We start from the raw sequence: 22,967 nt of genomic DNA on the forward strand, positions 1-22,967 counted from the left end.
TTTACAATGAAACCACTATCTAATATCTGCTCTCAAACTAATTTGGTGTACTAATGAGCAAATCAATAATGCTGCATTGAAAAAATATCTCTTACTTCAGAAAACCAATCGATAGCATTTCGCATACATAAATAAAAGATCAGGTGATATTTAAACAATGAACCGCAGGATCAAAGATTAAGAGCGATTCACAATTCTCATATTGACCAGATTCCTGTTGGCTGGCTGACCGCTAGAAGTGAGTCACACTCAGAGGCAGGAGACAATTTAGCAGCCTGGGCTGAGGGTTGAAGGGCAAAAGCACTTGGCGCATAATCAATGCAGTTTATTTCTCTGTAGCGAAGAAAATACCATCTGTGAGAGAGGTATTAGAGCAGGAGGGATTCCTTTTGGATCAGTGCCTCAGATTACAAACAGTTACAAGGTGTAAATAATAATAAAACCTATGGGGTCATAGACTAATGTTTAACAGTCTCTCATGCTCACCAAGGTTGCATTTACTTGATCAAAAATATAGTAAAAATAGTAATATTGTGAAATATTATTACAATTTAAAATAACTTTTCTATTTAAATATATTTTGAAATTGTGATGTTACATTACTTCAGTCTTCAGTGTCACATGATCCTTCCGAAATCATTTTAATATGCTGATTTATTATTAATGTTGAAAACAGTTGTGATGCTTTTTATTTTTTTCGGACCTGTGATACTTTTTTCAGGACTCCTTGAAGAATAAGAAGTTAAAAAGAAAAGCATTTATTAAAAACAGAAATATTTTCTAACTACATAAGACTTTACTATCACTTTTTATCAATTTAACACATTCCTGCTGAATAAAAATATTAATTTCTTCCAAAGAAAGAAAGAAAGAAAAAATTAGCGACCCCAAACTTCAAACAGTAGTCTATATTGTTACAAAAGATTTTTATTTTAAATAAATGCTGTTCTTTTTAACATTTTACTCATTCAAGAATCCTGAAAAAAGGTATCACAGGTTCCAAAATAATGAAAAATATTAAGCAGCACAACTGTTTCCAATGTTGATAATAAATTAGCAAATTAGAATTATTAGAATTACAGCTTTGCATCACAGGAATAAATTCTATTTTAAATTACATTAAAAGAGTAAACAACTGTTTAAAATTGCAATATTATTTCACAATTCTGTTGTTTTTTCTGTATTTTTAATCAAATAAACTGCCTTGATGAGCAGAAAAGGTTTTTTTTTTTTTTTAAACATTAAAAAAATCTTACTGGTCCTAAACTTTTGAACAGCAGTGTGTTTTTTTTTTTTTTACTATTCAAAACAACTTTTCTATTTGAATTTATTTTAAAATGAAATTTATTCCTGTGATTTTAAAGCTGAATTTTTAGCATCATTACTCCAGTCACATGATCCTTAAGAAATCATTCTAATAATTTGCTAATTAAAAAACATCTATTATTATTATCATCTTGAAAACAGCTGAGTTTTTTCAGTTTTCTTTGATGAAAAGAAAGTTCAGAAGAAAAGCATTTATCTGAAACAGAAATGTAACATTATGAATGTCTTTATCATCACTTTTGATCAATTTAAAGCATCCTTGCTTAATAAAAGTATTAATTTCTATAATTTCTTTCCAAAAAAGTTACAAAAGCTTTTTATTTTAGATAAATGCTGACCTTTTGATTGACCTTTTTATTCAAATAATCCTGAAAAAATGTGCTCAAAACAGTTTTAAATATTGGCAATAATAATAAAAAATGATTTCTGATTTCTGACACTGAAGACTGGAGTAAAGATGCTGAGAAGTCAGCTTTGCATCACAGAAATAAATTAATAGAATTTATTTCTGTGATGCAAAGCTGAATTCTCAGCATCTTTATATTTAAATAGATTTAAATTATATTTAAATAGAAAGCCACTATTTTAAATAGCAATAATATCTCACAATATTTCAATTTTTTTCTGTATTTTTTAATCAAATAAACTCAGCCTTGATGAGCAGAAAAGACTTCTTTAAAAAGCTTTTAAATGTCTCATCATACATTTAGCTTTTACTATTTTTATCCCTACACTCATAATGTTTTACTACTGTATATATGACTATTTTCAGTCACTTTTAGTGTGTGTTCATGATATAGGCCCTTTAAAAATGTAAAAATTATTATTAAAAGTTGGCAGAAACATACTTTAAAACCCTTAGCACACAAGGCTATTTTAAGCCCTATCCAAAAATTAAATATTCAAATTTATGCTAATCAAACGTTTAGCAACTACAACACATGTACCTTCCATGTAGGTTTAGAGCTGTCCATCCTGTCCACAGCGTCCCCATCTGCTTGTCCATCCTTTCTCTGTCTTAACATGACCACCTTGATAAACAAAAACACACCAAACAAAGGCACTCTTTATCCAGGTACGTTTTAAATATGTTAAACTAACCTACAGTACCACACAACATCCACGCAACATTAAATCTGGCATAGCACATAATTACTGTTCACAAAGCACAGCAGAGGCATTGATGCGCTTTTTTTTCTTCAATTGCATATTATGAAGATGTACATTTTGGGTGATAGTGGGATTTAATAGCGTTCCTTTTAATAGCATTTGAGCGCTGTTTCTGTCTTCTTAAGGCAGGGTAGGAGTCTTGCGGGAGATAAGATTATACCAACTACCCATTTTGAGGAATTAACTTATCATTGTGCTTAAAAGCCGCATGTTATTAAGGTATTAATGAAATACTGGTGGGCCATTTGCATTTGAATCCTCGCATGTAAGATCCACTGAATGTGAAAATTGGAAGGAGACAATTAAAATATGTACACGTTCATTTGCATGCCAGTATTTAGATGAAGGGATGTGATTTACATATTCACAAGGCTCTCTTTATTACAACTCATTTGTATTAGAGCATTAGACGAAATCCTTCAAAACCTCTACCATATGAATGCAATATTTTAGACAGCTACAAAATAGACTAAAGAATATGCAGCATTATAGTTTCTTGAGTGTGGTAGTTGTGTTGCTGTCTATACAAGGTCAGAAAGCTTGCGGATGTCATCAAAAATATCTTAATTTGTGTTCCGAAGATGAACAAAGGTCTTACGGGTTTGGAACAGCATGAGGGTGAGTAATTAATAACAGAATTTTCATTTTAGGGTGAACTATCTCTTTAACTTGTTTCAAATTAGTCAATTCCCCAACAGGGGTTATGACCACTTCCTTTGTTTGCCTTTGCAGCATTAGGTCTTGTTTGTACTGAGACAGCATAAAATCTTCCCGTCGGCCTTAACGCAGCATCATGACACCCAGAGGCCACCTCACATCCCGCCTCTGCAGTGCAGGCTGCAACCGAAGACTCTTCTTACTCAGCGGATGACGGAAAAATAGCTTTTTGTCAATGTGTTCACACATGATGACTGACCCGCACTAGACAATTATGAATGATGTGAAGATTTATTCAATGGGATAGTGTAAAACTGGGGCATTAAAGCCTGCAAGCCTTTTTTTTTTTTTTAAAGTGCCCCTATTATGCCTTTTCAAATATGATATTTCATGTAGTGTGTCATGTAGCTGTATGTGAACATAAACTATCTGCAAAGTTGTGACGCCGACAGTGCACTATAAATGAAGTTTTTGTCTAACAAAAAAAAGAGTCGGCTCACATTCGCCTAAACGAGTCGTCAGCAATTCGAATCTTTTTTCTGTAACGGCCACACGTCACGAGCTACACATTTGCGTAATGTCCGCCCACGTTCAATTTCGCGAACAACTTGCCCGCCCACAAACAGTAGGTCTACCATTTTCACGTGGATTAACGTTACATCATGTCAAGAAGACGCCCTGCGCTGTGAGAGTGAATTTGTTTTATATGCCCTTCCGAAAGATGAAACTACCAAGAATGAGTGGTTAACATTAATTTTTTCAACACCTCAGCAGTCCAATGCCAATCTTGTGTTGTGTTCGCGTCATTTTACTGATGACTGTTTTTCCAATCTTGGGGAGTAACGTTACAACGCGAGATTCACCAAACGCTTGGTTTTAAAAAATGGATCAGTGCCCAGTTTATTTGGACCGGCTTGCTCCTCTGAACTTCTACCTGTAAGTATGATTAATAATTGATGATTGTATTTTCTAGCGATCGTTCAAAATACGTCTTTGTGTACGTTATGGTGTGTAACAACCACGCACATGTCTTGGTAACCGGCTAACTTGCGTTTCTGTAGTTCTGTTGTTCAGCTGTGAGTGCAATGTAGTCTAAAAATTGTGATTGATGCAGCTTGACTGTCTGTCTGCCTTATTAGTTTAAGTAATGATAATGATAAACGATGGCTTAACGCAGTGTTATGGGTTGTACGTTACAGTGTTGAAGTTCACAACGTAGAGGTGTGCCCGGTTCGCTTACAAAAGCAAATTGCAAGCACTTTCCACAGTTATAATATGACACCCACTGAGAAACGTCCTGCTCCAGTCGTGCTTGCAAAACAGTTTCTTGTCGATGTGCCACTTCAACCGTTTCATCGTCAGACTCCGGCTCGAATTGATAGGGTAAAATCGAGGCTATCTTTTCTATGCATTAACAGGTCTCCACAGCTGTCATTCAGTTATGCCAATGGGCGTTTCGTTTTGCGCTGAAGCGGTAGACCAATCCAAAAGGACTGCACCATCTGACCAATCACAGTGGTGAGGGCTCACTGAAAGGAGGGGTTTAGAGAGACTGATTCTTCGAACTGCTTCACACGAGTCGTTTACGAATCATTTAGAAACGGGGTAAAATTAAATCTAATTTTTGAGAAAACTAAAGTGTTTTTTGAACTTGCATACATGTAAACCTGTTTTAAGAGACTATTACAACAATATTAACTACCTTAAACATGGCATAATAGGGGCACTTTAAATAAAGGCCATGTACTTTACATTTTATACGTATTTTTTCACTATAGATTTAGTATACAGTTGAGGTCAAAAGATTACATCCCCCTTACAGAAATTACAAAATTCATACAAAATGCATGTTATTGTTTATTTAGTACTGACCTGAATAAGATATCTCACATAAAAAATGTTAACACATAGTCCACAAGAAAAACTTATAAAAATGACCCCGTTCAAAAGTTTACATACATTATTTCTTAATACAGTGTTCATGAGTCCATTTGTCCTGAACAGTTAAACAGCCCACTGTTCTTCAGAAAAATCCTTCAGGTCCCATAAATTCTTTGGTTTTTCAGCATTTTTGTGTATTTGAACCCTTTCTAACAATGACTGTACGATTTTGAGATCCGTTTTTTCACACTAAGGACAACTAAGCGACTCATATGCAACTATTTATTCCAGAAGAAAAAAAAAATAACTAGTAAGAGCCGGGGAGTGAAAACTTTTTAAATTTGAAGATTAGGGTAAATTTAAGTTATTTTGTCTTCTGGGAAACATGTAACTATTTTCTGTAGCCTCTGAAGGGCAGTAATAAATGAAAACATGTGATATTTAGGTCAAATAAGGAAAATGTACACATTTCCATTCTGTTCAAAAGTTTTCACCCTCCGGCTCTTAATGCATTGTTTTTCCTTCTGGAGCATCAGTGAGTGTTTGCATTTTCTGTAATAGTTGCAGACAAGTCCCACAGTTGTCTTCAGTATGAAAAGATGGATCTCAAAATCATACAGTCATTGTTGGAAAGGGGTCAAATAAACAAAAAATGCTGGAAAATTTGAATTTGAATATGAATTTGTGGGACCTGAAGGATTTTTCTGATAAACAGCAGGCAGTTTAACTGTTCAGGACAAACAAGGGATTCATGAACAACTATTACTAAAAAAAAAAAAAAACAGCTGTGGATCATTCAGGTAACAACACAGTATTAAGAATCAAGGGGATGTAAACTTTTGAACAGGGTCATTTTTATAAATTCAACTATTATTTTCTCTTGGACTATATGTATACATCTTTTATGTGAAAAATCGTATTCAAGTCGGTACTAAATAAACAATAACATGGATTTTGTATGATCCCTCTTTTTTTAGTAAAATAATTAACATTTTGCAGATTCTGAAAAAGATGTAAACTTTTGACCTCAACTGTATGCCTCCCAACTGAGGTTTTAAGTGAAATATTTAAGGGATAATTCACCCAGAAATGTAGTTTCTGTCAAGAAATGTTACATCACCAATTAAATCACCAAGGGCCTAAAATAAAAATCTATGAATTATGATACATAAAACCATATTCACTTTAATTTGTATAGACTACAAAAACAGCACGCACTTAAATAATTGCAGTGAATAACTCTTGTGTCAAAACTTTTTTCTTATCAGTGCAAATCTAAAGTATGTCAAGTACATTGGCTTTGCTTGAACTCCCAGTAGCATGTGAGTGATGGAAACAGACAGTGTGCATTTCTTGCATGGGCTGACAGCGGGGGGCAGGTGCTCACTGGACAGATGTAAATGAGATCAGCAAATCCATACCAGTGTGCATGCATACCTACACACACACACACACACACACACACACACACACACACACAACGGTCATACCTCCTGAGTGGCGGCTGCCAGCTGTCCTTCTAATGTAGTCACCCTTTCAAGAGCCACCCGTAACCTTTCACGCACCTGTGCAAATGAAAAACAAAAGAGACTTTAATAGCCAAATTTACACTTGTCAACAAAGCCCCGTCAACATCCATTCCACTTTCAGTCATGTGATCAACTACTGCTAATGTTACATAGACAGACTCACTTTGCATTATTAAAAAGCATTAACTTGTTTCTTTAAAATGTTACAAGTAGGGTTGTATGATATATTGAAATAAATTCGTTATCGCAGCATCAAAATAAAAGCTAGGTGTTTACAATTCGAAAACAAAGAAATTAAGATGTAAATACAGTTGAGGTCCAAAATAAGAAGGATCGTACACAACACATGTTATTTTTTTATTTAGTACTGACCTGAATAAGATATTTCACATAAAAAATGTTTACCTTTAGTCCACAAGAGAAAATAATAGTTTATAAAAATGACCCTGTTCAAAAGTTTACATACACTTGATTCTTAATACTGTGTTATTACCTGAATGATCCACAGCTGTGTTTTTCTTATTTTTTTTGTTTAGTGATAGTTGTCCCTTGTTTGTCCTGAACAGTTATACTGCTTGCTGTTATACAGGAAAAATTCTTCATTTTTTAATTTTTTTTCAGCATTTTTGTTTATTTGAAAGCTTTGATGGTATGATTTTGAGATTCATCTTTCCACACTGAGGACAACTGAGGGACACATACGCAACTATTACAGAAGGTTCAAATGCTCACTGATGCTTCAGAAGGAAACGCAATGCATTAAGAGAATTTAAAGACCAGGGTAACTTATTTTGTCTTCTGGGAAACATGTAAGTATCTTACGTAAATGTGTTCAGTGTGAAATATCTTATTCAAGTCAGTATTAAATAAAACAATAACATACATTTTGTATGATCCCTCTCATTTCGGTAAAATAAGTAACATTTTAAAGATTCTGAGAGGTGTATGTAAACTTTTGACCACAACTCATTTTTTTATTTAGTATTTAACATATTTTCTTTTACAATATTATCAAAATATATTTGTTATTTTGTTCAATATTATTTTATAATAATCACAATGAAAATAATATCTATTTTATAGTCTTTTTTATAGTCTCTATAGTTATTTTATAATATAATAAACTGAATTGGTCAAAAAGAGTGAGAATGTGGGATCAAAGTATAAACAAACCAATTTTTTAAGTATTTTCCAAACCATTCAACCCTTTTCTTAAAACAATTTTTAATTGAACATTTTTTAATGATTATTTTCTATGCAGATGTACTCTCCAACAAAATCAATGACTCTAATGACTCATTCTTTTCAAACATAACTATTCATCTGGTGAAAATTCCTGTATTTTTCATGGTTTCAAGGAAACCAAAATACAGCAATATTAGATTTTTCCAGTATCTTGCAGCCCTAATTACCAATGAAAATGAATTAAAAAGTCTCACTTTTTCATCCAGAGCTTTATGATGCTCAAAGAGGGATTTCAGAGCCTTGAGCACCTCCACCTCACTTGAAACCCCGGATGGCGGAGGAGCCTGCCTCTTCACCACAGTCATCCTCAGCGAACGCTCGTGACGTGACACCAGACACTCCAAGTGCTCCAGAAGAAGCTATAGAACAAAGATGGAGAAACACATAATCACGTCAAGACATTTATCGACAAGTTCTGCCTCATGATTTCAATCATGCTTGTTCAGTTGCGGTTACTAGTGTCTAATGGCCAGTACATTTTAGAATCACTCAATAGTGAAAATATAGAAAATATAATAAACTTTGGCCGTTTTACATTGGTAAAGCATGTCGTAAGCGAAACAGACTGGCACTGCGACAATAGATGGTCTGAGCTCATCTGGGGTGCTCACATACCGTACAGACCAAAATTCTTGCAAATCTCCCTGAAGTGAGTCAAGTGTGGCCTAAGGCTGAGAGAATCTACAAGCGAATGAACATCTTTTGCAATGTTCATGACAATGCAGCAGCATGAATCTGGCAATGGAGATATGCACACTCCCATTTCTCACTCGCATCATCTCAGCTGTGTGAACATCCTCGCCATTCACACAATCACACAGCATCAGCCTCGCCAATAACATAAAGACTGCCGATGCGGCACAATGTATGGCGAAACATTTACATATACATTTACCCACTGACTAATTTTCAGAATAACTACTTCACTTTAAAAAATGAGTAGTCTTATAACCCTAGTAAGTTCAATTTAAATGGGTAGTTCACCCAGAAGTGAAAACATTCAAGGATTTTTCTCCATATAGCGGACTTCAATGGTGCTCAACGGACTGAAGGTTAAAAATGCAGTTTTAGTGTAGCTTCAAAGGGCTCTAAATGATCCCACCCAAGGAATAAGAGTCTTATCTAGAGAAAGAAGGTCTTACGGGATTGGAACGACATGAGAGTAAGAAATTATTAACAGAATTTTCATTTTTGGGTGAACTATCCCTTTAATGTGTCCCTACTGAGTGACCCAAAACTGAAACACAACTTTTGAACATGACAGAAAAAGTATGAATTTAAATATTAAACCTCCACTTTTAGCAATCAAATAAAAGGTAAAACAAAATACTGGGACAAAACACAGCTGTCTGGACTATACTGACTGTATTGCAATGTCTGGTCACCTTAAAGATCACTTCCAGAATAAAAATGTCCTGATAATTTACTTTAAGATTATTCATGTCTTTCCTTCTTCAGTTGTAAAGAAATTAAGTTTTTTGAGGAAAACATTCCAGGATTTTTCTGCATATAGTTATTCTATGGTGAAAAAAATGCAGATTCAGTGCAGCTTTAAAGGGCTCTAAATTATTCCAGGTGAGGAATAAGAGTCTTATTTAGTGAAAGAAGGTCTTACGGGTTTGGAACGACATGAGGGTGAGTCATTAATGACAGAATTTTCATTTTTGGATGAACTATCCCTTTAATGTGTCCCTGCTGAGTGACCCAAAACTGACACACGACTTTTGAACAGTATTTCTAACAGCTGATAATAATGAAAAGCACCACATTCACAGCTGATTATTTTCACACTGCTCTACAGCTACATTTTCCATGACAGAAAAAGTATGGATTTCAGCTTTAAACCTTCACTTTTAGCAATCAGATAAAAACTAAAACAAAATACTGGGACAAAACACAGCCGTCTGGACTGTACTGATTGTACTGGGATGTCTGGTCACCTAAAAAGATTAGTTTACTTCTGAATAAAAATTCCTGATAATTTACTTACTTTACCTCTATTGTCAAAGATGTTCATGTCTTTTCTTTCTTTGAAAAGAAATAAAGGATTTTTGAGGAAAATATGCCAGGATTTTTCTCCATATAGTGGACTTTCGATGGGGATCAGCAGGTTGAAGGTCCAAATTGCAGTTTCAACGCAGCTTCAAAGGGCTCTACACGATCCCAGCTGAGGAATAAGGGTCTTATCTAGCCAAACAATCTGCCATTTTCTAAAAAAATAAATAATATATATATACATACTTTTTAACCGCAAATGGTTGTCTCGCACTAGCTCAACCTCACACATTACGTGGTCATGTTGGAAAGGAAGTACCAACTGAGTGTTTACAAAGCGAACGTGCAAAGAAAAACAAACGTCCTTTGCAAAAAAAAAAAGGTAAAACAATGATGTCGGATGAAGATTGATGTTTTTCGTACACAGACAAAGAACTAACCACATGTGACCTTTCCAACATGATTTTGTAAGTCGTAGACGCATATCACAGAGCTAGTGCAAGACGAGCATTTTTTTTTTAATTAACAGATCGTTTCACTTTGACAGGCCCTTATTCCTTGTCTGTGATCATGTAGAGTCCTTTGAAGCTGCACTGAAATTGCAATTTGGACCTTTAACCGGTTGATTACCACAAAAGTCCACTAAATGGGAAAAAATCCTTAAAGGAGTAGTTCACTTTCAGAACAAAACTTACAGAAAATTTACTCACCCCCTTGTCATCCAAGATGTTCATGGCTTTCTTTCTTCAGTTGATAAGAAATTATGTTTCTTGAGGAAAACCTTTCAGGATTTCCCTCCATATAATGGACTTCAATGGTGCCCCCAAGTTTGAACCTCCAAAATGCAGTTTAAATGCAGCTTCAATCCCAGCCGGGGAAGAAGGGTCATTTCTAGCAAAACGATCAGTTATTTTCAAAACAAACTCACTATTTATGTACTTTCTAACCTCAAACGCTTGTGTTGTCTATGTCTGTGTTTTTTTCTGGTTCAAGACAGTTAGGCTATGTCAAAAAACTCCCATCTCGTTTTCTTCCCCAACTTCAAAATCGCCCTACATCGCTGCAGGAGTCCTGACCCAGTGTTTACAAAGTGAACATGCAAAGAAGATCAATCGGCCTTTACAAAAAAAAAGGTGGGTAAAACAGTGATGTTGGATGATTTGGAAGTTGAAGAAGAAAACGAGATGGGAGTTTTTCAACAGGAGTTTTTCGATGGGAGTTTTTTTTTACATACCCTAAGGTATATAAATAGTCAATTTGTTTTGAAAATGACCAATCGTTTCGCTAGATAAGACCCTTCTTCTTCGGCTGGGATCATTTGGAGCCCTTTGAAGCTGCATTGAAATTGCAATTTGGACCTTTAACCGGTTGATTACCACAAAAGTCCACTAAATGGGAAAAAATCCTTAAAGGAGTAGTTCACTTTCAGAACAAAAATTTACAGAAAATGTACTCACCCACCCCCTTGTCATCCAAGATGTTCATGGCTTTCTTTCTTCAGTTGATAAGAAATTATGTTTCTAGAGGAAAACATTTTAGGATTCTCTCCATATAATGGACTTCAGTGGTGCTCCCAAGTTTGAACTTCCAAAATGCAGTTTAAATGCAGCTTCAAAGGGCTCTAAACGATCCCAGGTGAGGAAGAAGGGTAATTTCTAGCGAAACGATCAGTCATTTTCAAAACAAACTCACTATTTATGTACTTTCTAACCTCAAATGCTTGTCTTGTCTATGTCTATGTGAACTGTTTTTTTCTGGTTCAAGACAGTTAGGTTATGTCAAAAAAACTCCCAAAATCGCCCAACATCGATGCAGGAGTCCTGACCCAGTGTTTACAAAGTGAACATGCAAAGAAGATCAATCGGCCTTTACAAAAAAAAAAGGGGGTAAAACAGCAATGTTGGATGATTTGGAAGTTGAAGAAGAAAACGAAAGACCCTTCGTCATCGACTGGGATTTAGATGGTTTAGAGCCCTTTAAAGCTGCATTTAAACTGCATTTTGGAAGTTCAAACTTGGGGGCACCATTGAAGTCCACTATATGGAGATAATTCCTGAAATGTTTTCCTCAAGAAACATAATTTCTTTACAACTGAAGAAAGAAAGACATCAAGGATGGCAAAGCGGTGATATTATCTGAAATTATCTGTACATTTTTGCTCTGGAAGTGAACTAATCCTTTAAACGTTTTCCTCAAAAACCTCATGGACATCTTGGATGACATAGGGGTGAGTAAATTGAGGAAATTTTTATTCTAAAAGTGAATTAATCCTTTAACAAAAAGAATACATACTCACCCTGGTATTATTCCTCTCTGCTTTAAGCTCAGATATCTCCTCCTCTTTTTCTAGAAGCTGCTCTCGACACAAATTCAGCTCCTTAGTCAGGGTAGCAAACTCCTGCGAGAAGTGAGAAAAAAAGAAGAGTTCATTCATTTGACATTCATAATGCACACTAATATGGTACTGTTATAGCAAACTAACACATAACATTCCTAATGCGATTTTTATTTTTATTCAGAACTATTTTTCCAGTTCTATATGGATCTCCCCATAGATTGAGAGCAACTAATAAGTCACCCATAGACCTCGTTTATGCATTTTCTTTTTAACAGTCACTAATACACTCTGATTTCGGCTCTCTGCCTCTCAGTCCCGCCGGCATCCGGGCTGCAGTCTTGCGTGGCTCAATTGCTCTGTTCTCCGAAGTGCCCCGGCCGGGCCTCTGGCACTAGTCCCAGTTAACCCAGCTGTTCATCGTAGTCTTTTGGGAAACTTTCAGGGCACTGTTGAAGCATGTCAACACCCCCTCCTGTTTCAGCATACATGCATTCAGACGCTCTTTAATTCAAGTGCACAAAATACTAGGGGGCTGAAAAAAGAGTCACATGGATTTTCCACAGATGGTGAAATAGACTGAAGAACTGTCGTCTATGCTTCGGCAACAGGGGAATATAATTTATTTCTTTTTTTCGATGGTGGAGTATTAACAATCCTAGGATGCTTGCGGTTTAAATATTATAATGTCTTAAATGAAACCTGTTTTTTTTTATTACTTTTTTCAGTGGAAGTCAATGGGGTCCAATGTTGCTGTTTTTCACTATGTGGTCAAAAACAACTGAGACATTGAGATATGCATACAGGTTTTGAATGACTTGACTTTGGGTGGACTGTGCCTTTAATTGAGCATTGCATCTTCCATGTGGAAGTCTTAATGATTCTTGCTAATGAAGAGATGACCACACTGATAGTGAGTTTACACTACAAAAACTGTATTTAGGCTATTGGGTCAGCTATGATTTCCATGTTAAATGAAAACTTTCGAGGTCACACATTGTGTTAGTGCTGTTTTTCTGCTTTTTGAATAACGCTTCTTGACTGAAACGTAGGGGCAGAAAGGACCGGGAGGGGGAAGAGGAAAAGGAAAATGGGTCAGTGCGTTCATTTGATTTTTTCACAGGAGTGGAGGAATAGGCAGGAAGCAAGTTCAAATCCACAAACAGATGTTGGATCTTCCCGCCTCTTTCAATCATTGCAAACGTCTCCAAAAACCGCAAGCGTTTTTCTAATATAGCAGGGCATGGGTGGGAAATAATTAAATAAATAAATAAAAATCTAAAAACATGTTGTATCAAAAAAGCAATTCTTTTTCAATCTGCCATGGCTCCTCAATCCATGCTTGAGAATAAACAAAAAAAAGGAATTGGAAACATGTCTTTGGCGTTTGTCATCAGAGATTGCTGTTTCAGTGCTGAATTCGAAGGTAAATTGTGTCTCCCAACTATAGAAGTAACACAAGAGGATTTTCAGTGCTGGGGTTTTGCATTTGAAACCAGGATTATATTTGTATTGTGACTTGTGAGCGTGAAAAGCTGAAATACCCTCAGCTAGTATTGAACTTACTTTCTCATCTAGAACTTGTGGCACTGCTCAAATGTGGTTGCAGTAAACTTTTCAGCTCATTCCAACAGCTATTAATGCAACAAATGAGTCTCTTTGCAAAAATTGCATTTCAAACTGCCATGTGGTACAGACTGATAGGAAATCAGATTTTGTGTTCGATTTAGGGTGCTTTCAAATGTGTTTTTTTTTTTATTCAGTACATATATGGTATCTGGTAATAAACACTTGTGATTCTTCTGTTAATCCAGAAATGTTCGTGCTGTGTGAATGAGGAATGCAATAATAACAAATAAATGGTCAGTTGTAAAATTCTTCACTATTTTTAATAAAAATAAAACAAATAAATAAAACAATAATTCTAAATACAAGTAAATGCAGGCGTTGCAATATTATTAGGGCCGGGACTTTAACGCGTTAATTTAGATTATTACACGGCTCTTTGGAATGCTTGATTCTGATTGGTCAGTTGAGACATTTGCAGGTTCGTTCTTTTCAAATAATCACCGCTCCAAAGTAATAACGCATAGCCGGTACTACTTGTAAGTTTAAAATCCGTCCGTGCCAACAAAGATTACCGTTTGGCGCCATCTTGTGACAAACACTGGACAACCACAATTACCAATGGAAAATTTCGACATTAATCTATTTAATCTATTTATTGTCTTACTAACGTACATAGTTTGAATGTTAGTCACGTGGTACTATATCGTTTCGCGGAAGGATAAAAATGTTAATTTAAAACAAATATGCCAATAAAAGGTTTCAAATTCATATTCATGTCCAGTTTTTTTTCCTTATGTGGCAAGTAGCCGTGTAATAAGCGGGATAATGTACAGGCAGCCGGTAGTTATCGCAGAAATAAGCCCCTTCAGTGTGATACAAGACCCTCCGCTTCGCGTCGGGTCCTGATCACACTGTCGGGGCTTATTTCTGCGATAACTACCGGCTGCCTGTACATTATCCCTTACTTAATTAATTACACAAAAATAACGCATTAAATTTTTTTAACGCATTTTAATCGCACTTATTTTTGCACCGCGGAACGTTTCTCACTGGATGAGTTTCGGCGGACCGATAAAACGAATGGATGGAAGCGTCGATAAGAGCATGGTTGTGTGCAAGCTATGCAACAAGGAATTCGCATATCACCGCAGCACATCGAGCCTATTGCTACACTGGCAATATTGCACTGGTCTGTTGGACTTGGTTGAACAAAAATAAACAATATTTTGTTGCTTAAGCTTATGTATTCAGTCATTATTCAATGGTATACTAAAAATCCATATGAAAAAAACTTACTTCTCACTCTTCTCAGGTCAAATATTTATATGCGATTAAAATGTGATTAATTTCGATTAATTAATTACAAAGCCTCTAATTAATTAGATTAATTTTTTTAATCGAGTCCCGGCCCTAAATATTATACAGTACAATATGAAAAATAGATATAGTTTATATCGTAATATTTGCTAAGGATTACATTTTAATTTGTACTAAATTATAAGTGCTTTTGAAGGAGTATATATATATATATATATATATATATATATATATATATATATATATATATATTGAGTATTTATATTGAGTTTATGAGTTTATATCTCGCAATTCAGGCTTTTAATTCCAAGTTTATATCTCGCAATTCAATTTTTTTCCTTTAAATTCAGAATTTATATCTCGCAATTCTAATTTCTTTCTAGAAATTCAGAGTTTATATCTCGAAATTCTGACTTTCTTTCTCCCAGTTCTGAGTTTATATCTCGCAATTCAGACTTTTTTCTCAAAATTCTGAGTTTATATCTTGCAATTCTGACTTTTTTCTCCCAATTCCAAGTTTATATCTTGCGATTCTGACTTTTTTTCTCAAAATTCATAGTTTATATCTCGCTATTCTGACTTTCTTTCTTCCAGTTCCGAGTTTATATCTCACAATTCTGACTTTTTTATATCTTGCAATTCTGACTTTCTTTCTCCCAGTTCCGAGTTTATATCTCCCAATTCTGACTTTTTTCTCCCAATTCCAAGTTTATATCTCGCAATTCTGACTTTCTTTCTTCTAGTTCCGAGTTTAAATCTCGCAATTCTGACTTTCTTTCTTCCAGTTCCGTGTTTAAATATCGCAATTCTGACTTTCTTTCTTCCAGTTCCGAGATTATATCTCGCAATTCTGACATTTTTCTCAAAATTCTGAGTTTATATATTGCAATTCAGACTTTTTTTCCCAATTCAAAGTTTATATCTTGCGATTCTGACTTTTTTTTCTCAAAATTCAGAGTTTATATCTCGCAATTCTGACTTTCTTTCTTCCAGTTCCGAGTTTATATCTCACAATTCTGACTTTTTTATACCTTGCAATTCTGACTTTCTTTCTCCCAGTTCCGAGTTTATATCTATCAATTCTGACTTTTTTTCTCCCAATTCCAAGTTTATATCTCGCAATTCTGACTTTTTTCTCGAAATTTCGAGTTTAAATCTCGCAATTCTGACTTTCTGTCTTCCAGTTCTGAGATTATATCTCACAAATCTGACTTTTTTATACCTTGCAATTCTGACTTTCTTTCTTCCAGTTCCGAGATTATATCTCGCAATTCTGACATTTTTCTCAAAATTCTGAGTTTATATCTTGCAATTCAGACTTTATTTTCTCGAAATTCCGAGTTCATATCTCGCAATTCTGACGCTTTTTATATCTTGCATTTCTGACTTTCTTTCTCCCAGTTCCGAGTTTATATACCCTAATTTTGACTTTTTTTCTCCCAATTCCAAGTTTATATCTCGCAATTCTGACTTTTTTTCTCAAAATTCCGAGTTTACATCTCACAATTCAGACTTTATTTTCTCAAAATTCTGAGTTTATATCTCCCAATTCTGACTTTCTCCAAATTCCGAGTTTATATCTCGCAATTTTGACTTTTTTCTCAAAATTCTGTTTATCTTGCTATCTGACTTTTTTTCTCAAAATTCCAAGTTTATATCTAGCAATTCTGACTTTTTCCAAATTCCGAATTTATATCTCGCAATTCTGACTTTTTTCTCAAAATTCTTTTTATATCTCGCAATTCTGACTTTTTTCTCACAATTCCAAGTTTATATCTAGCAATTCTGACTTTCTCCAAATTCTGAGTTTATATCACGCAATTCTGACTTTTTTCTCAAAATTCTGTTTATATCTCGCAATTCTGACTTTTTTCTCAAAATTCCAAGTTTATATCTAGCAATTCTGACTTTCTCCAAATTCCGAGTTTGTATCTCGCAATTCTGACTTTTTTCTCAAAATTCTGTTTATATCTTGCTATCTGAATTTTTTCTCCAAATTCCGAGTTTACATCTCACAATTCATACATTTTTCTCAAAATTGTGAGTATATCAAAGTTGTTATAAAGTCAGAAAATCGCAATTCTGACTTTCTTTCTCTCAGTTCTGAGTTCATATCTCACAATTCTGACTTTCTCCAAATTCCGAGTTTATATCTCGCAATTCTGACTTTCTCCAAATTCCGAGTTTATATCTTACAATTCTGACTTTTTTCTCAAAATTCTGTTTATATCTTGCTATCTGAATTTTTTCTCCAAATTCCGAGTTTACATCTCACAATTCATACATTTTCTCAAAATTGTGAGTATATCAAAGTTGTTATAAAGTCAGAAAATCGCAATTCTGACTTTCTTTCTCGCAATTCTGACTTTTTTCTCAAAATGATGTTTATATCTCACAATTCTGACTTTTTTCTCCAAATTCTGTTTATATCTTGCTATCAGAATTTTTTCTCCAAATTCCAAGTTTATATCTCACAATTCATAAATTTTTCTCAAAATTGTGAGTATATCAAAGTTGTTACAGTATAAAGTCAGAAAATCGCAATTCTGACTTTCTTTCTCCCAGTTCCGAGTTCATATCTCGCAATTCTGACTTTCTCCAAATTCCGAGTTTATATCTCGCAATTCTGACTTTTTTCTCAAAGTTCTGTTTATATCTTGCTATCTGACTTTTTTTCTCCAAATTCCAAGTTTATCTCACAATTCTTATCTTTTTTCTCGCAATTGTGAGTATACAAAAGTTATGCTATAATGTCAGAAAATTGCAATTCTGACTTTCTTTCTCCCAGTTCCGAGTTTATTTCTTGCAATTCTGACTTTTTTTCTTTAAAGTCTAAGTGTATATCTCGCAATTCTGACTTTTTTTCTTAGAATTCTAAGTTTATATCTCACAATTTTGACTTTATAACTCTTATGACTTTATAACTTTATAAGGGCTTTATAATGGGCCTGTTTTGAACATTTTCAATTTAGAAAAATGTTTTATTTCTTAAACATGTTTGAAGTTCTTAATAGATTTCACTGTTGCACATTTACAGTCTTTTTATTTTTTTACAGTAATGTGCATTTTGCAGTTTGTTTACATGGTGTACAATGGATGCACATATTTATGACTTCTTGTTACAGTGTTCATTTAAAATAAAAGTTGTTTAAAATAAACAACTGTGTGCACCCTATTATTAATGTAGATGTGTATTTCAGTAATAAACTTAAGTAGGAGAGTTTCAGTTACCAGCATTTATATCAAAATATGGATCCCATGTCTGCAAAACTAACATTTTAAATGAAATATTGATAGCTAATCGATATATAAAAATAAGAATTGAATCGAATCGCCGAATTGGTCACAATACCCAGCCCTAACTGGCATTAAAACTTAACACTTGCAACAGCTCTAATAACTGTATCTCCTTTACAAGCACAGAACTACGAAAACTCTCCAGGTGAGTACTATATAAAAAGCAAATCAGTCTGACTGAGATATAATTCGCAAGCTGTGCCTCTGAAAACACCTTCTTCATTTATGCTCCACTGTAGGTACCACAGTTAACTTGTCTTTGTGTTTCAAAACCCATTTTATCAGCAGAGGAAATTATAAGGCTGGCATAATTACAATTTTCCCAGAAAGAAAGAAAAAAGGCACCACAGGAAAGGAACACTGCTAATTACAGGTCATTTCATGCATATCTATCATGTAAAAACACTGAAATTATAGTTGTAAGTTTTCATTAGGTGATAAGGTGTGAGCACTCTTCTGTATCTTTTCGTCTCATGAGAACACACTTGCTGCCTATTAGCTCTTAAAACGCCCAATACAAATTTAACAGCCCATATTTTTTCTGTTATAAACCACCTTCCTGCATTATTGAAAACATTTCTAGGGCAAAAATATGCTTCCAAATCAAGAAACGGCTGCTATAACTCACTGAGGGGTTTCTAAAATGTCAAAACTTTCTGCAAAATGTGATGTACTGACAAAAGAAAGAAAAATCCACAAAGTGTCGGCCAGCACTGTGACCTTGTGAAACGGCTGTCGGCAGGTGAGCAGTCTTGAGCTCAGATAGCTCCAGGGATTTCTCTGTTTGGTTGGTAAAAGCCTTGGGATTAAGGAATGGAAGGAATATTGCCAAATACAGCAGCGTTTCTGAGCACAGGATTAAGTCATACTGCAGTCTGTATTACTACAAACACCAACAGACAACACTCACACACATATTATAGAGAGACTATTTAATACGCCACAAATGGTTTCTTAGTAACTTGACGGATTTATTTAAACATAAATTAAACATTGAAGAACAGTAAAAAATTATAATGAATGTGTTACAGTGCCTTGCAAAAGTATTCATACCCCTTCATTTTTTTCACATTTTGTTTTGTTGCAGCATTATGTTAAACTGCTATAAATTACTTTTTTTCCCACATCAATCTATATCTCATACACCATAATGACAAAGCACAAAACAGTTTTGTAACAAAAATGTATTAGAAATAAAAAACGAAATTTATCTCAGGAGCATTCATATTGCTTCTAGATGTTACTACACTTTGAGTAGAGTAACTAATAATGGAAGATGATTGGAACAACTAGGACTCTAGAAAATGTCTGCCAGCCCCCATCCAAGCTGACAGAGTTTGAGAGGTGAAAAGGTGAGGCAAAGAATGGCAGATAATTGCCAAATGCAGATGTGCAAAGCTTGTCACATCATACCCAAAAAGACTTGAGGCTGTAAAGGTGCTTTAACTATGTACTGAGTTAAGGGTATGAATACTTATGCAATGTACTTATTTCAGTGTTTTATTTTTAATAAATGTGTAAAATTTGCAAATCTGGTTTTTGCTTTATCATTATTATGGTGTATGGAGTGTAAATTGATGTGGGGAAAAACTCATTTAAAGCAGCAACAAAACAAAAAAAATAATGAATGAATACTTTTGCAAGGCACTGTATATGGTATATATATTTAGCAAAATGCTCCTCTCTAGAGTTCATTTTTCTAGCTGACTAACAAGTTTATGGTCACCAAATGAGTTAAATGTGACGTTATGTGACATCGTTCACAAGCTGTTATACTGACGCCTTTCTGCGGTTAAAACACTGATTGAGTGATTACGTAAGGTAGGGTATGGATTTCAATAAGTTATACTTTCTTTTAACATACTTTGGATGTTAATTCATGTTTATTTCATGCTATAACTTGTATTAAAGTGGAGGAGATTAGCATTTCAAGCGCCACTTATCTTGAACTGAAGAGCTACAGCGATCTGTTCACTCACATAAAACAATGTCAAAATGGTATTTATTGTTTGAATATTGTAATAAAATGGAAAGAATTTCAAATCTAAGACTTTCATAACAAAAGTAATAAAGCACATGACAAACAGCTTCAAACTACTTCCAGACCGCCACCAGACATGCTTGCAATAAGCCGATTTCTCATAGTCTAACCCAAATCCATAACAATGTTATTGTCTTATACATAAAATGGGCTTTGAATAAAGAAACATGTTGACAATCAAGGATTGAGAAGAAAGGCCTCTCAACTACCAGCAAACATCTGTTCGTCTTTAGCTGCTCTCTGTTGTTGACTGAGACAGATCAGTCAAGCCTTCCTGCTCAATGAGCACATTTACATGCACAACAAAAAGCCAATCACTAGCAAAAATCAGCTACTTCATTGTTTTTACATGAAGATGAAGTACTAACAATGCAAGAAAAACTTGTTTACATCAGATTTTGGCTTCGGTTTTGATGTCCCAATCAAATGCGTGCATATGTAAAACGTCTAAATGCAAAACTAAATCAGGATAATGAGCCACAAATGTGTCCGCTGAGTTTTTCAGACATCATTAGCGACCTTTCTACAATAAAAGAATATATTGTCGGCTTAATCATAACCAGTTTAAGATGCAAATATAAATGTGTAAATGCACTCGGTGACATTAAAAAATAATGTGAAGAATATTAAAGGAGAATTCACTTCCACAATTGACATTTCCTGATAATTTACTCATCCCCATGTCATTCATTTCTTTCTTCAGTCGAAAAAAAAATTGAGGATTTTGAGGAAAACATTTCAGGATTTTTCTTCATATTGTGGACTTCAATGGAGATCAATGGGTTGAAGGTCCAGACTGGAGTTTCAATGCAGCTTCAAAGAGCTCTACATGATCCCAGCTGAGGAATAAGGATATTTTCTATAAAAAAAATAAAAATGAATGTACTTTTTAACCACAAATGCTTGACTTGCACTAGATCTGTGATGGGCGGTTAGTTCTTTGTCTGTGTACTTCAGTTTAAAAAGGTAGGGTAGAGCAAAACACTCCATCTTATTTTCTTCTCCAACTTTAAAATTGTCCAACATCGTTGTTTTACAAATTTATGCTTGACTTTCTCTGCACGTTCGCCTTGTAACACCCTGATTTTGTAATGTGTAAAGTCAAGTTAGTGCAAGACAAGCATTTGTGGTTAAAAAGTATTTTAATTTAAATTTTTTAAAGAAAATTAACCATCGTTTTACTTGATAACACCCTTATTCCTCAGCTGGGATCGTTGAAACTTGGACTTTCAACCTTTTGGCTACCATTGAAGTCCACTATATGGAGAAAAATCATGGAATGTATTCCTCTAAAACCTTAATTTCTTTGCGACTGAAGAAAGAAAGACATGAGCATCTTGGATGACATTGGGAATGAGTAAACATACAGTTGTAAAAATTCATACAAATTAGCCACTAATTTGCCCACACATAAAATAGTTATGAATTGGCATGAGACTTTCTTGGTGTTTCCCATACTGAACTGTGAAGTTCTACACAAAAGACAAATAATGCTTCATTAACTTGCAGTTGTATTTATTCTCACTGACAAGTCCCACAAACAATAAATATTATGGGAACTTGGCTAGCAAATAAGATGTGACATCTTGAAAATCATCATGATTTCTTGTCACAGAGAAAATAATCCAACATCTAGCAGTAATCTAATTGAATAAGTGAATACGTCTGGAGATGGGAGGGAAATTAGAGCTATTAGCTTTAATTAATCACCTCAAGCTATCAGAGAGATGGCTATCTGGCACAATATACAGACGGTCAGCTCATACTAGCAATCTATTCCATCTTCATTTTGCTCAGTGGGCGTCTGCTTCAATTAGCTTGTTTACATGCTGGAAAGCCTGTGAAATATGATAAATCGTACTGTAATAGCACAGGTGTCTAAACCACATGGTCTATCCTTTCAATGTAGACCTTGTTAGCAAAGTGTGTGCTTGAACAGGGCAACAGAGCTCAAAAAATGATTTATGGCTGGATCAGAATCTTCTGAATCAATTCACTCAAACAGACTGGACTGACCCATTGAAATAAATCAAATGAAACCACTTTAAAGATAGTGGATACTGGATGTGTTGGCTTGGGTTAGTAAGGCCTGATGTTGGTTTATTTCATGCCACAGCTGCTCTCTTTGGCTCATTTTCCCCTTGGCCCTACAGTGCAAAGAGGGAATTGTTGGAAAATACGCAGAACCTGGTGCACAATTAGCCGCTAATGGATTGATTCCTCTAAAACACGCAACTCCTGTGGGATCGGGTCGGATTAGGGCCATGCGCTCCAGGCCTGGAATCAGTCGGGAAGAGCGTAGAGAAAGGCATGCGAGGGTTTTGGACAGCAGTGGCCTAAACGCTGACAGGATGCCTGTGGGCACTGGAACAGGTGAAGCAGAGGCGAGGGGCTAGACTTTTAGATTGGCATTTAATGAGCTCATCTTGCATCTTGAGTTTCAGTGCATTCTGAATGACTCTGCAGGGGGTTCATACTTCCAGACGATCAAGACACTCTTAAAATAATTTAGTCGCAGTAACCAACATCTTGCAGAATCATTTCCTGAAAAGATTCTCAACCTTAAACTAAATTGCAAAAATGACCAGTTTCTGTCACTTTGCTT

General features: G+C 34.9%; 1 protein-coding gene across 7 annotated transcripts in view; it reads right to left on the minus strand.

Annotated features, from left to right (window-relative positions):
* Positions 1–22,967, minus strand: part of ppfia4 (PTPRF interacting protein alpha 4) — a 147,567-nt gene that overhangs the window by 45,896 nt on the left and 78,704 nt on the right. For all 7 annotated transcript variants that reach the window (XM_073825360.1, XM_073825357.1, XM_073825359.1 and 4 more), the window contains exons 2-5: positions 12,100–12,201; positions 8,003–8,167; positions 6,525–6,599; positions 2,274–2,357 (exon numbers count right to left, since the gene is read on the minus strand). In XM_073825360.1, the coding sequence (XP_073681461.1) occupies positions 2,274–2,357; positions 6,525–6,599; positions 8,003–8,167; positions 12,100–12,201 (426 nt within the window). The remainder of the gene's footprint in view (positions 1–2,273; positions 2,358–6,524; positions 6,600–8,002; positions 8,168–12,099; positions 12,202–22,967) is intronic.

The sequence above is a fragment of the Garra rufa genome, chromosome 20 (genome assembly GCF_049309525.1).
Source record: "Garra rufa chromosome 20, GarRuf1.0, whole genome shotgun sequence".
NCBI classification, from domain to species: domain Eukaryota; kingdom Metazoa; phylum Chordata; class Actinopteri; order Cypriniformes; family Cyprinidae; genus Garra; species Garra rufa.